The 14,395-nt window shown below is 46.5% G+C and overlaps 1 protein-coding gene across 5 annotated transcripts in view; it reads right to left on the bottom strand.

Annotated features, from left to right (window-relative positions):
* LAMA5 (laminin subunit alpha 5) overlaps positions 1-14,395 on the bottom strand; it is a 168,993-nt gene that overhangs the window by 81,474 nt on the left and 73,124 nt on the right. For all 5 annotated transcript variants that reach the window (XM_043527389.1, XM_037915641.2, XM_043527390.1 and 2 more), the window contains exons 4-7: positions 11,907-12,025; positions 10,138-10,308; positions 9,348-9,445; positions 849-964 (exon numbers count right to left, since the gene is read on the bottom strand). In XM_043527389.1, the coding sequence (XP_043383324.1) occupies positions 849-964; positions 9,348-9,445; positions 10,138-10,308; positions 11,907-12,025 (504 nt within the window). The remainder of the gene's footprint in view (positions 1-848; positions 965-9,347; positions 9,446-10,137; positions 10,309-11,906; positions 12,026-14,395) is intronic.

The following is a 14,395-nucleotide window of genomic DNA, read 5'->3' as shown; positions in this document are numbered from 1 at the left end:
CAGCCTTTCAATGGAATTATGGCCACTTTCACTTCTAAATCACCGATTCAAGTCCCAATCAGGGTCTGCAATGAGCAAAAGTTACCACTACCCAGGGGCTTGTCTGAAATGGCTTAGTGAGCTCAGTCCAGTCCCCAGTGGAGAGAGGAACAAGTCACAAAAAACAACACTACAATCAATAGCTTTGCTACCAGTCACCCCAGAAGAAATGCAGTCTCACCCCTCTACAGGGGATCCTTCCCGGTCAGGATTGTGGTTCACTGGTGGAGCAGCATACGGGTCGCTAGTAGCTTCCCTGGCCATGCTAGACGTTCTATGGATAAAGGACTTTACCTTCCAATGCTGACAATCCAGCCATTTACAGGAGCATTGAATTCCCACCAAGGACCAACAGAGAGACTGCCCATAATGCCTGGAGAGGGAGATTTAATGCAAGACCCCATCAGGGGCTCCAAGAGGGACTGTGCTATGGATTCCTTCCTCAAGCACCCTGGAGTGCAGGGAGCTCTGCATGCTGCTCCCCCTGCTGTGGCTGGTCAGCTCTGCAGCTCAGTAGACAAGAGGCATGGGGAAACATTGGGGGAGCAAGCTACATTAAGGCATATTTGCTGGGTGCACCACGTCCACGGCAAGCCAGCACCGAAAAGGTAACATTTTAACTCACTCCCCAGAAAACAAGTTCAAGTCCACAAAGCTTTAGAAATGGGATTCTAGGGCAGAGCTTTGGGACCGACCGCAAAGCTTCCCACGCCTGGGGGCAGTGGAGTTTGTTCATTCCATGTTTTGCAACCACCTAAACAACTGGAAAAAGGGAAAAAAAGGAAAAAACCCAGCCCACATCCACCTACGTTGGCATTCATTAGCGCTGTCAGTCATAGCTGGTTTCCAGGGTAACTGGTTGAAGCCCGGGCAGCAACGATCACATGAGCCACCACAGGTGTTGTGTTGACAATCGCACTGCAGCCTGGAAAATGAAAGGTGAGTGAGCAGAGTAACTTCCAAGCCAGGTCACTGAATGCCGAGGATCTACTGACGGCAGGACTTGGCTGGGGAAATAATGAGAGCTGGCCAGAAAACAGAAATGCCTTCCCAGGAAAAAAGAATTCTTTCCCCCCCAACAATGTGAAAAGTCTCGAACTGTGATGAAAAGTTAAAAATCACAAAAATTTTACTGGGAAGCAACTTCAAGAACAATTCCACTTTGGGAGACGCACAGAGCAGCCTGGGCTCACTGTATCTCCGGCCCCAGAGCTGGGGGAGAGGTGGGAAGGCAGAGAGCCATGGTGTTCAGCATCTGCCGGCATCCTTCAGACTGAAAGTGAAACCGACAAGAGCCTTCCAGGCAGGTAGATGGGGAGCTGTCATTTCGATTTTCCCAGTGGAAAATGAAATTTTCCGCAAAACTGAAATTTTCCCACAAAAAATTTCAAGTTTTGGTAAAACACTTTATTCGTTCCGATGAAAAATTTCTGACCAGCGCTAGAAGTAACAGCACAAGAGGACCTGCTTCTCTTCAGGCAGCATTCACAGATCAGGGGACAGATGCTTCTTTGTGCAAGCGTTCGGGTTTGGGAGGACAAGTGAGAACAGGTCATTTATGCCAGGCTATTGATGCCCAGGGCTCTCCGCAAACACACTGGACTAGGTCCCTGCCTGGAGGATTTTGCAGTTTAGACAGGCACAAAACAAATGATCAACACTTTTCATTCAAGACAGCTTTTCAAAACAAAAAAAGGCCTTTTTCAAACACAAAAGTTTTTGTGTATTTTAAATTTACTGATTTCTGGACAAATACAAAACACTCCCACCATCACATTTTTCTCTGGGGGGGGGGGGGGGGGGAGAGAAAGAAGGGAAGAAAAACAAAACACAAACTCTTTTTTTCATCCAAAAAACCCCCCCAGAAAATTTCAAAAATTTAAATAAATAATTGAAAAAATTGAAATCTGTTCACAAAACTGCCCCTTTCCCACCCATCTCTACAAATGACTGAGGTGAAATACGGCAGCAGGGAGCAGATAGCGCGTATGACCGGGATGCAGTGCTGGAAGGAAGAGTTAAAGAATTAACAGAGGGATCTGAAATTGGCCTGGGTGAGGTTTCTTGATGCATGGGGAGTGGAAACTTGTCCCCTAGAGCATAAGGGGCAATGCTGACAAAAAAAGCATGAAGTCAGGAGTGCGGGAGAGACATGGATCGCTAAGAAGAGAGGAACACATACTGGGTGAGCAGCTTGAAATTAAAGCAGCATCTTTCAGTCTTAGAGGCTAACCGCCAATGCTAAGAAATGCATGTCCTGGTTTTAGTAGCTAGCGTAAGTAGCTTTGCGCTGACTAGACAGGCAGCCCAGAAGGCGCCAGGCAAGAATTCTCACTAGTCAAGTGAGGAATCTTGTCCCACTGCACCGCAGCGGTAACTCATTCTGCAGTGACATCACCAGGAAGCCTGCTCTTATCAGCTTTTGCAGACTCAGGAGCGAGATCAGATAAATACCTCATCTTTTGGGTGCTTTTCCACAAGGAACCAACCCCAAGACTCCAAACCTTCTGGCCCCTGCCTACAACTTGCTTAAAAGAAGACACGATTTGTTACATGTATTCAGGTAACACCTAGAGGCCCCATCTCCCCACTGTGGTAGGAGCTATTCAAAAACACACACAAGGAAAACGTGATCCCTGTGTGGAAGAACTTGCATAACCTGCTGGTGGATGGGATTATTGCATCCCCCTCTGTGCCCAAAATCTGCTATAGCCCCAGCCACAGAGCCAGGCTCTTTAGTTCAAGCTGTAGAGACTTGCGCCTATAGGTCTACAAGTCCCTAGTTCAACTCCCGGGTCAGCCAAGATGGGGTCCCTTGAACATAAAATGCATATTTCAGAGTAAGAACTAGATATCTATTTTGCCCTGCTGTTTAAGGCTGGCTAAACCTTCACTTGTTATTGAAGCTCAGCAGCACCTTGGGCAGAATATGCTCTGCTAGTGAATTATGGACAAATGGGCTTGAGTTACAATATTTACATACTTCATTGATCAAGACTATACAAAGGAGGAGAGGGAGCCAGGGGCGTGCTCCTATCACACCCGCATTTCCTGGTTGTTCTGCCATGAAATAAAACCACAGCCTTTCCCTTGGCAGTGACATTGCCAAAGGGGAGTCTGAGCAGCTGTGGCCGGATGCAGTCTGAAACCCTCAAGTGCTGGTGCATCTGGATTGGGCTGGAGCCCAGGTAACTGAAACGGTCAAGAGCCCTGATTGCTGCACAAAACTCTGCTGACCCTGGGGGTGCCAGGGGAGAGCCAGCCAACTGAAGGAGCCAAAGCTCAGCCCGAACAAAGCTGCCACCATACAATGTTGGCCTCCCTTCTGAAATCAGCCTGGGACAGAACAAACTATCCTTCAGAACCTCCCGATAGTAGCAACACCCATATAATTCATCCCCTGGCACAATCGTTTTCTGACTGACCAGGCCTCCAAAAGACTAGTGAATTTTGCTGGCTATCCTATAGCAGCAGCAGATGGGATGCCCTTCCGATGGCTCACTGTCCCCCCCCCCCCTTTTACCCCCCACACCAATGCTTCGGCATCTGTGACAGGGGGCATGGACCTGAAAGAAAACAGTTGCTCTTATCAGACAGATACAGACAATACTTGGGGTCCTTCCAAAGTCATTTCAACAAGACTATCTGCCATTGTAAATGAGCTGCTGCCCTCTGATCCTGGCCTGGTATCTGCTTGTTAGCAGGGAATCCCTGCCTGGGAATCTTTGTCTGCGTGCCTGGGCCACTCTGAAGTATGTCAGAGCCCCAGAGATGCTCATCTTTTCTCTCCTGTCTTCGGTCAGGTGAAGGGACTATTTCTGGCCCTGCTGCATTCCAGCACGTGGAAGGAGAAGGATACCCTTAGCCAGAGGAACGTCCCTAATGCAGTGCAATTCCATTTGGTATGAGCCTTTGGGCTTCAGCTGGGTCCCACTGAAGCTAATTGGGAGTTTTGCCATTGACTTCAATAAGGGCAGGATCAGAACCCTTGGGAACAAAGGGAATTGTGCCTTCCGCCTCCCACACTCCATACACACTAAATCCAAGCCCTGTGAAAAATACGCTGCTCAGACATTTGTGTAGTGCGAATTTGTGAGGAGGAAGATGCTGTCCCTGCATCTTGGGACTTCGACGAAAACCCACATAAGCTAGATAAACAATGTCATCTACTCCCATTTATAGACTGCCGATTGGCGTTGGAGACGTGCTTCATCACACGTGGGAGCTTTGCCAAACTCTTTAACTCACCCAACTTCACTTTTGAATTTCTGGGGGGTGGGTTGGCCCAGGCCATGCAAGCATGGGTGTGCGCGCTAGGGACAAGCCCAGTGGCAGGTATCGTGGAGCCAAGGCCCCATACATGTCCACTAGGAAAGGGGGGCATTAGCAGCCAAGAAAGGCCCATATTCACATCTGAGGGGAGCGAGATGGAAACTGGAAGAAAACTGAAGAGCATGTGATCATCCTGGCAGCAGCAGCCGCCTTCTGGCGCAAATGGGACAGCCGCCTTAGAAGGGGTTGAAATACTTGCTAACTATCAAGCTAGGAGACTTAGAGCCTGAAACCGATTCCCACTCAACTCCCGCAGTGATTTCAGTGGAAGCTGGACCAGACCCTACCACCCCTCTTTTGTGTGATACACTGTGTGTAGGCATGGGTGATACAGGCTTCCCACATACAGAGTCTCAATCTTCACCAACAGCTCCCCAAATGCACCCATGTCTCTGCTGAAACTTTCCAAAACAAACGTTTCCCATCATGCCCTGTGCTAAAACCACTAGACTGTCCCACCTAGCAAACCCAGTCTAAATGGGATTTCTGCAGACTGACAGAAATGCACAATTCTTCCCTCCAAACTGTCTTGAAAACAGACTGCTTGTATTTCAATCACGAACTGCCTTTCTGCCCAACAGTTGGCAAAAGCCAACAAAATGCCACATCCCAACAATGTGATTTTATATTGCCTTCGTATCTGGAGGAAACGGACACTTACCATTTACTATACTGAATCCAGGTATATTTAATCCTGTCTCAGCATGGAGGGAGGAACTAGATAACCTCCTGAAGTCCCTTCCAGCCCTATATTTCTGTGATTATTTGTATTGCGGTGACACCTTGAACCCTCAGTCACAGACCAGATGCCGTTGTGCAAGGTGCTGTACAAATACAGAACAAAGGACAATCCCTGCCCCAGAGGGTTTGTAATCGAAGTGAGCCTTGATTCCACTCCTCTCAGACCACAAGACGGTCAGGAGTCTTATGGGAGCAGGAAACAGTTCTCCTAACTAAGCGCAAAGGTCCCAGATTTCATGTGGGAGATTTACAAGTCAGATCGGTGCCAGAGGGATCCTCACTGGACAGCATCAGAGAGTGGTTTTCACAAAACTTTTGTATATTCCAACCAATTGGGAAATCAATACAACCTGTCCAGACAGCCACCTCCCAACGTTCAGCACAGTAAATGCTGAGATACCATCAGGATTTTAATTCATCCAGAACAAAAAAGAAAATTCCAGCCTTCCCTCTATTTGTATCTTCTTGTCTTGCTGCTGTCAAAGCCCTGGCATTTGAAGATGTAGGACACATGCGGTCAGATACACTGCGCTTCCCAGCCAGGAGGGTTACACACAGATTTATGAGGGGACGATGAGGCCCTAACAGCTGCCGTAGATGACACGATAACCCCGTCAGGCTCAAAGCCCACAGCTGCGTCTGCTGACAGCCTCACCACCCTCCCGTCATGCAATGTCAAGCTAGGTATCTCAATGCACCAGCTCCACGTCTTCATGCCACAGAGACGTTGCATCATTGGGCCTAATTATCTCTGCATACCCGCTCTGCTGGGAGGCTACGAACTGCTGCTGTCAAAGCCTTTGAAAAATGGGAGTATTCCTCCACTGAAAATTCAAATTAATCCTATTTCTCTCCAACCACCCAACTCAATTCCCATGGAGCTCAGATAAGGCAAGCAGGAGGAGCTTGCTTCCCATCTCTTCTTTGCAGTTGCAGTTCTGACCATGTCTTCCTCCCTGGAAGCTAAACCATGCTAGAATTACTGCTGAATTACAGCTGGCTGCCTCTCTCGCTGCACTTCCAGTGCCGCGTTTATATCGTCTGGTTTGCTATCAGTTTACAGTGGTTCCATTTTATATTCTTCCGTTTACACAGTGCAGACATATCCCAAAGGGCCTTGCAGACGTTACTCGCCGACTATACAAAGAACACAACTAGGAAACACTTTCCCCACTAGGCAAGAGCAGCCAACTCTGGAGTGAAATGTGGCAGCTGTTTAAACAGCGTGCTGCAATGCTACCCAGCCATTTGGGACAAGGAGCGAAGACAACAAATGCATCCAAATGAAACCAAAGTGGGATTCTGGAAATCAGAATATAATAATGAACAGAGCTGGTGTTTGGCCAGGATCCAGCAGGTCTGTCCTCCCCTCACTTTAGCCTCCTCTCGGGAGCATCCCCAGCTACGTAGTCACACACACCAAGGTCACTCTATGCTAAACAACCACTCTCCACTGGTGCATCTGCTTTATTCTTGCAGCACTGACAGAAGACAACAAACACGTCTAGCAACACCTAGTTTTCAAACGAAATCAAGGAATTATCCAGTTCACATCTTTACTGAACTATTTGTTAGGAGAGAGACGAATACCCCAAACGCAGACTTGCTTTTCAATACCTCCTTTGTTTTAATTCTTAGCGGATTTTAACCTTGGCTGGGACCTGCTGGAATTTCACTTTACAAGATCCAAAACCATTACATGATCCGTATGAGAAAGAAACTCAAGCTTCATCAGGTCCAGCTGAACCTACCCAGCCCATTCATGACAGCAACACAGGCTGCAAACAGATGGCTAAGACTCAATGCTTTCATGGTTATCAGGAACTATGTGGAGTTTCTAGCTGGAAACGCAGACAAGGAGGGTCCTACAGGCCAGAAATGTAACAGCTTTGTGGTTCTTGCTGGTTCGTAAAGACAGCCATTTACGCCTTCATATCAATTTTATTGAAGGGAAAAAAAAAAAAGAAGAAGAAGAAGAAGAATTCGGCATAGCCAGTGCTCCCAATGAGTGGGGCCAGCAGTGAGCCCCTTATTCCCATGAGCAGTCCCACTGATTTTATGAGACAAATATAGAGTCAAGCATTTCTCAGTGTGCACCAAAGAGTTGGCGCTGGGCTCGTAGCGAATTTTCCACTCATGAAAGACTCTTGGCAATGATCCTGAATGGTAGGATGGTCTCGAGGATAAGGCCCTGGTCTGGAACTGCAGAGACGGGGGGGTAAATTCGCAGCTTGACCACAAGTTTCTTGCATGAGCTTGGGAAAGACCCTTCATCTCCGCTGTCCCTCAGTTTCCCATCAGCACAATCCCCACCTCACCAGCGTGTTGTGAGGATAAATGTACGAAAAGCTGTTTAGCACTTGGATATTATAGCAATGGGGGCTATGCAAGTGCCAGGATACAATGAAGGCCTCAGCACTGTGTCTGCTCAGCTACCTACATGACCCCAACAAACTGCTCTGAGCCTAACGGGGAGAGACCAGTGCTAGAAGTGAGGGAGAGTTCAGTCCTCAGCCACTCTGCTAAGGCTGCTAAACTGGGTTGCCCACTGTGGTGGCCCTGGTTTGCATAATGGATCACAGTCTGCTAGGAACCGGACTTCACCCACTGAAGCTGCCCAGTTTTATAGGGGCATGTTTCTTAATCTCAGTTTAGTGAGAGTTTTTTCTTTAAATTAAAGCAATAGTTTCCAACTCCTCCCCCTGCTAGCTCACACATGTTCATTACTCGCTTTGCACTTCGAGGCCTTGCTTTTTATTTTGCCTTTTTCTCCCCCTTTGACAATGGAATGTTTTGTTTAAAACCTGACACCGTATTATACTGGAACACGGACCATACATGTTCCCAGCAAAACTGGAGAGCTTTGCCTTCCACCTACACTTTGGATCCAAATGATGTTTTGTCTGTTGCAACCCAACTAAGTGAATCTCTGATGCTTATATCTAAACATCAGGTGTCAAGGATTTATTTAGTTGTGCAATTGCTACACATAAGTAACCTGCCAACATGAAGATTGGATTGTTTGTTTTTTTTTTGTTTGTTTTTTTAAGTTTTTAATCTTGTACTTTTGCCTTCTTCTGTAATGAGGTAAATTGTTTGTTATACCCAACTAGACAATAGACAGCTGTGCAAAGGAGACATGAGAGAGAGAGAGAGAGATCTCAATTATTTTTGGGATAAGAACCAACCACAGAACAAACAGATAGGTTGGCAAGATTTTAGCATTGCCACGGCAGAATGTTTTCCCACCCCCCTCTTTAAAGACGGTAAGAGGGCAGAGGACAAAACTGTTGGTTCAAGCTAACTTCCCACAGATTACGGAGATAGCTATTTGAGTCCTTTCTCTGAAGACAGCCTCTTATCCCACCAGTGTGTCAAACGATCTGGACAAGAGAAGTTCTCCTGTGACATCTCTAGGACCCAATTCAGGAAAGCACTTGAGCATGTGCTTTAAGTATGTGCTTACATTTTAGGGCTTTAATTCAGGAAAAAACGTAAGGCTGAGAATGTTTAAAAAAAGGCTTCTCCCTAGCTGCCTCATATGCACCCCACAAAAACAGTCTGTGCAAAGTTTGATTTGTAGAACAGAAATCCACAGCTCTAGGGCAGGGATTCCCAAATTGGGGGTTGCGAGGTTATCGTGAGCTGTCAGCCTCCACCCCCAAATCCCGCTTCACCTCCAGCATTTATAATAGTGTTAAATATTTTTAAATGTATTTTAATTTATATGGGGGGGGTCACACTCAGAGGCTTGCTGTGTGAAAGGGGTCACCAATACAAAAGTTTGAGAACCATTGCTCTAGGGGACATCACTGAGAGATCCAACACCCTGACTTGACTCCAAGTAGCAGAAATTTCACTGTGGCAGTGGGTCCACAGACGCCTTCTCGGGTGTCTGCAGAATGAAACATTTTGAAAACCAGACAGTGGGGTCTAGCTAAGGCAATGTGGGTCCACTAATAATCTTGCTCTTTTGAATGACTCAGCTGTATGCAATTGCAGAACCACTACCCCATCACACAGGCAAGAACAAGAAAGTTACTGGCATATCGCATGGCGACTGATCCATGGTATGAGGTTATCTCAGGACATTTGTGACAGAAGTGGTATTAGAATACAGGTCTCTTGGCTCCCGATCCAGTTCCTTAATCGCAGAAGCCTTCCTTCTTTCATAGCACAGTCAGTTTTAATATCTCGACACAAACACCAGAATTATGGAATTTTGAAGGTCTTACCTATAGGGGTCAGTAGGGTCCTTGGCATCACAGACGTCCGCATGGCCATGGCAGACGCAGCGCCCTCCAATGCTGATATCTTTGATGCTGTAGTAATACTGGGAGAGCACAGAAAGAGCTGGCCTTAGGATCTTTAGGCAGAAGCCACACGGGTGCTTTCACCCTCCCACTGGCAAACGACACTGCATGTTCTCAGACTCCTGGCCAACATTTCCCTGGGCTGCAGTAACACCTGTTAGTGATCACGGAGTCCTTGTGGCACCTTAGAGACTAACACGTTTATTTGGGCATAAGCTTTCATGGGCTAGAACCCACTTCATCAGATGCATGGAGTGGAAAATACAGTAGCAGGTATATACACATAGTACATGAAAAGATGGGAGCTGCCTTACAAGTGTGGGGGTCAGTCTAACGAGACAATTCAATTAACAGTAGAATACCAAGGGAGAAAAAGTCACTTTTGTAGTGGTCACGAGCTTATGCCCAAATAAATTTGTTAGTCTCTAAGGTGCCACAAGGACTCCACATTGTTTTCATTCAGACAAAGTATATCAGTCTGTTTGAAAGAGACTGTAAAAGGAGAACATACAAAGGCCTGCCTTTTGGACAACACTTGCAAAATAGTTTCCCCATTGTGCTGAATCCTACCCAGCAGCCCTCAACAAAAAACCTTGACTCAAGGCACTGACTTGTTACCAGAGCCGCATGTTCTACATCACAAATGAACTATTTTCCAAGGCACATGGTACCAAACCTACTCCTCCCTCATTAGCATCTCGAAGCATCTCACCCTCCTGGTCACAGTCGGGTCCCTTAGGGCTTTGCCCATCAGGTGCCCAAGCAGCGTGTTGGTCTGCAGGAAGCGCAGTCTGATGTTAGTGGCTTTGGTGAAATTCCGCAGGAGAGGTGAATACGAGAAGTTCATGGCTCCCGGGCGCCCGTTTACCAGCGAGACGACAATCTGCGGATCCAGAATGAGAAACACACAGCACAAACCTTCAGGCAGACAGAAAATTAACGCCTCCCTCTGATAACCGCAAGTTCTTTCCGACCCCAGTAGATTGAATCAACTAGCTACACGTTGTGTTTCCAAAAATGGCTGACATTCAACTGCAGTCCATGGACACAACTTGCAAAAAGGAGCCACTTCTGAAGAGCATCTACCAGCATCCAGAAAACCATAAGAATGATACCACCCTCACAGCCCCTTCGATTCCTAGCCCCTAGAGACAGCCCACTAAAAAACCCTCCCCAAACAGAGTTTTGATCCCAAAAAGGGAGAGATGCCAGAGAGTCTATGAAGTCCACTAGGAACTTGGCTAACACCACAGATTTTACATGGAAGCTGCTCAGATACTACAGCGAAAGGCAGCAGCATAAAAACAAACAGATCCTCTCCCCTTCAACCCAATCTTGTGGCCAAACTAATAGGTAGACATTAAACACAGCATAAGCCAGTCGACCCAGGCTTTGACAATGGCCAAGTCAGGATTTGTATGGAAGACGTTTCTCCCCCTCTAAACTCAGACCCTTTTATGGTCAGTACTTCTGAAGGGTCCATTCCAGTGCAAGTAACTGCCCATATTCACTTAGGTTTTTCTTCTGCAGCTCTTGGACAGGAGAAAGACTTTAACTACAGCAGAGCACATGTGAAGTTGGAGAAACATAGCACTGGCAGAGCCTAAGCAAACACAGCCTCCAAGTCATGCAGATGGCTTCAGAGCCGAATTCTTAAATGGGGATTAACAAGATGCTCCCACAAAAATCCACCTGCATCGTGGCCGCAGATCCCAAGTTTACATGTGAAAGGGCAGGGTTTTGACAGCCCACCCATTCCACTTTGCCTTTCTCTGAAATCTAAGTCCTTGCTGCCAAGCTCAAAGTCCTCCAACTGGGCAGAACAGTGTGTTTTATAAACAAGAATGTCTGCGGTTTGCTGAACTCCTTGCATTTTGTTATGACCCTTCCTGGTTCCAGCACAGTCTGGGGGTGGATACACAGACTACGGTAGTATCTGAACAGCTGAAACAGATCCCCATGTGTACAGCAGAATTTGACAACAGGGTGCACCAGATTCCCCAGGCCACCACATCTCATAGCCATTTATCAACACTGACATGTGCTCTGAAGGAAACAGGCTACAAGTCATGCAGTTTCCCCCACCACTAGGGAAGATGCATCATCATCCTCAGATGTCTGAAGCCAGCCTGGTGACCCTTGCAACAGAGAAAAGCCCAGCTCTGCTCGTGATGTCTGGTTCCCTGGAGGGCCAAATGCTTGCTTAGCCATAGGAGGAAGAAGTGCCTGGCAGTGTAGTACAGAGACAGTCAGCAACCAAGTCCCAGCCAGTCCTCCTCCACCTGAGGAAAGAGTGAGGAGCATCCTCTGAGCCTTACATGAGGCTCTTTCCCCACCCTACACAAGTGGAAGCATTTCCAGCCGCAGAAGAGTACCTGGAGCTCCTCAGAGATCCCTTCATTTATTTCAGCCACCTGATTCCTCCCCCACCCTGAGAAAGACAGCTCTTCAAGGAAATAAAGGCCTAGAGCAATAGCTTACCTCTCCGTTTTCTAAAGGCACAATCCTGGAATATTCAGTAGTGCAGATGGCGTCATCATCCTTGGTAATACGTTCCACAGTATTCGGGCCAAACTTCTCGATACAGTCCCTCTTGGACGCTGTTTACCAAAGAGAGACCAGAGCAATAAGGTAAGATGAGAGGTATGGCCCAGATGATGTTTAAACCAGCACTTCCCAATAAATGCTGGTGGGAGTCATCTCTACACACAATTAACTCTGCATTAAAGATTCATTACAGTTGAGCTACTGCCTCTCCTGCCATCAGCTCTGCATCACTTAGACCCTACTCCTCCACACTACTCCCCTCGTCAAAACTGCAGAGACAATGAGAAGTGAACGGGGCCATAATTTGAGAACAAACACTGAAGTCATGCCAGAAATCACCAGAGAAAAGTCCCGTTGCGGTGTATTCTAGTCAGAGTTTCATAGTTTCATAGATTTTATGGTGAGAACTACTATTATGATTACCTAGTCTGACCACCTGCATAACACAAGCCAGGGAAACTCACCAGTAATTTCTGCATCAAGCCCATAACTTCTTTTTGAGCTACAGGAGTCTGTTTAGAAATATACCCAGTCATGATTTAAAGACTTTAAGTGATGAAGAATCTGCTACATCCTTAGGTTAATTGTTCCAGTGGTTCATTACCCTCACTTAAAACGTACATCTTATTTCTCGTCTGAATTGATCTGGCTTCAGCTTCTAGCCACTGGATCTTGTGAGGTCTTTCTGCCAGATTAAAGAGCTGGTTACTGTCAGAAATACCTCCTGTAGGTATTTGCAAGCCGGGATCAAGTCATGTCATAACCTTCTTTTGGATAAACTAAATAGATCAAGCTTCTTAAGTCTCTCACTATAAGGCATGTTTTCCAGACCTTATATCATTCTTGTAGCTCTTTCACCAACCCTTTCCAATTTTTGACACTTTTTAGAAGCAAGGATGCCAGAACTGGGCACAGGATTCCAGCAACGGTATCATCTCTACCATATATAGAGGTAATACCACCTCCCTGCTACTACCGGATATTCCTCCTGCTCTTGCATCAGCAGACCACCTTTATACAAAACACTGAAATACAATAATCCTGGAGTTTGTTTAAACACCAAAGAAGGTGGCAAACAGTTTACAAAGGGGCATAACTAAGAGGAATGAGATAAAAATCAAGACGAAAAGTATTTAGGATGAACAGAAAAATATAATCAAAAATCTTAATGAAACGACTAGCATGTGGAACAGCCTCCCGAGGAAAATGGTGGAAGCCTCAATACTGGATACATTTCGAACAGGACTGTACAAAGCACTAAACTATACCATGAAGAGCAAAATGACTGCACACAGTGGTTTTATCTTCCATTCCTAAATCTTGTGATTATTGGTAAATAAACCAGAAAACTTAAATCACGCAGAACAACCCACTTGGTGACAGCAATCCAGAGCTCCTGCCACTAAGTGGCAATGCAAGGCTGGCCAAAAGCTAGAGGACAATCATAGCTGGTCATTAAATTAACTGGTCAATTGCCGCGCACAGTCATGGAACATGCTTTTGGAATGGAAGCCAACAGCCTTGCATGGGTTTACAGGAGCCAGGATACAGCTCTAGGATGCCAAGCGTTTCCTTGCAGCTGTAGGAGCGTCAAACCTCCCACTGCATGACTGAACAAGCACGTGCCAAAGACTGGAGAAGTCCTGCATACATTCCTGAAGGTCTTCTGCCCTCACGTCCTCCAGGGGACGCTTGACATTCCATCGTCTGCAGAGTAAGTGGGAAGAGAGCCACACTGTTTACTATTGCCACTAACAAGACGGTCATTTCCTCGGACTCCCTTGGAATTAGTCACATACCTGAATGCTCCGGTAGCAGAGACTCCGCCAACATGGACACTCAGGGTCAGGCAGCTCATTAGATCTCAAACCAAGTAAGCTACAGGAGACTTGTTCTATACAGTGACTAAGGGGCTGACTATGTCATCTTCCATTTACTATAAAACATCAAATGACACCACCCTCAAGGCAACCACCTCCATAGAGGAAGAACCATGAAACTTTCTTGCCCATTCCTCTGAAGCGTCTTGCACTGGCTACTGTCAGAAGCAGGATGTTGGCCTAGAGGGACCTTGGGTCTGGTCCAGTCTGGCAGTTCCTCTGTTCACGGAAGGGTGGTCATTTGCATTTGACTAATCTGATAATATTTAGCACTTACACAGGGCATCTCATCTGATGGTTTCAAAGTGTTTAGCCACGGAACAGGAAGTATTGTTATTAGAGCTTGTCCAAAAAAAAAAAAAAAAAAAACCAACAAAACAAAACAAAAAACGGGCGGGGGGGAGTGGGGCAAAAATTCTCACCCACATTTTTATCTATTTCTCCATTCCTCCACCTAACACAATACTCTCCATTTTAAAGATGGGCAAACTGACACCCAGACTGGAGAAATGACCCAAAGTCACACCGTAAGCCAGTAGCAGA

Source organism: Chelonia mydas, chromosome 13 (assembly GCF_015237465.2).
Source record: "Chelonia mydas isolate rCheMyd1 chromosome 13, rCheMyd1.pri.v2, whole genome shotgun sequence".
Taxonomy (NCBI): Eukaryota; Metazoa; Chordata; order Testudines; family Cheloniidae; genus Chelonia; species Chelonia mydas.
Note: the sequence above shows the minus strand (reverse complement) of the source record. Positions and strands in the feature narration are given on the sequence as shown.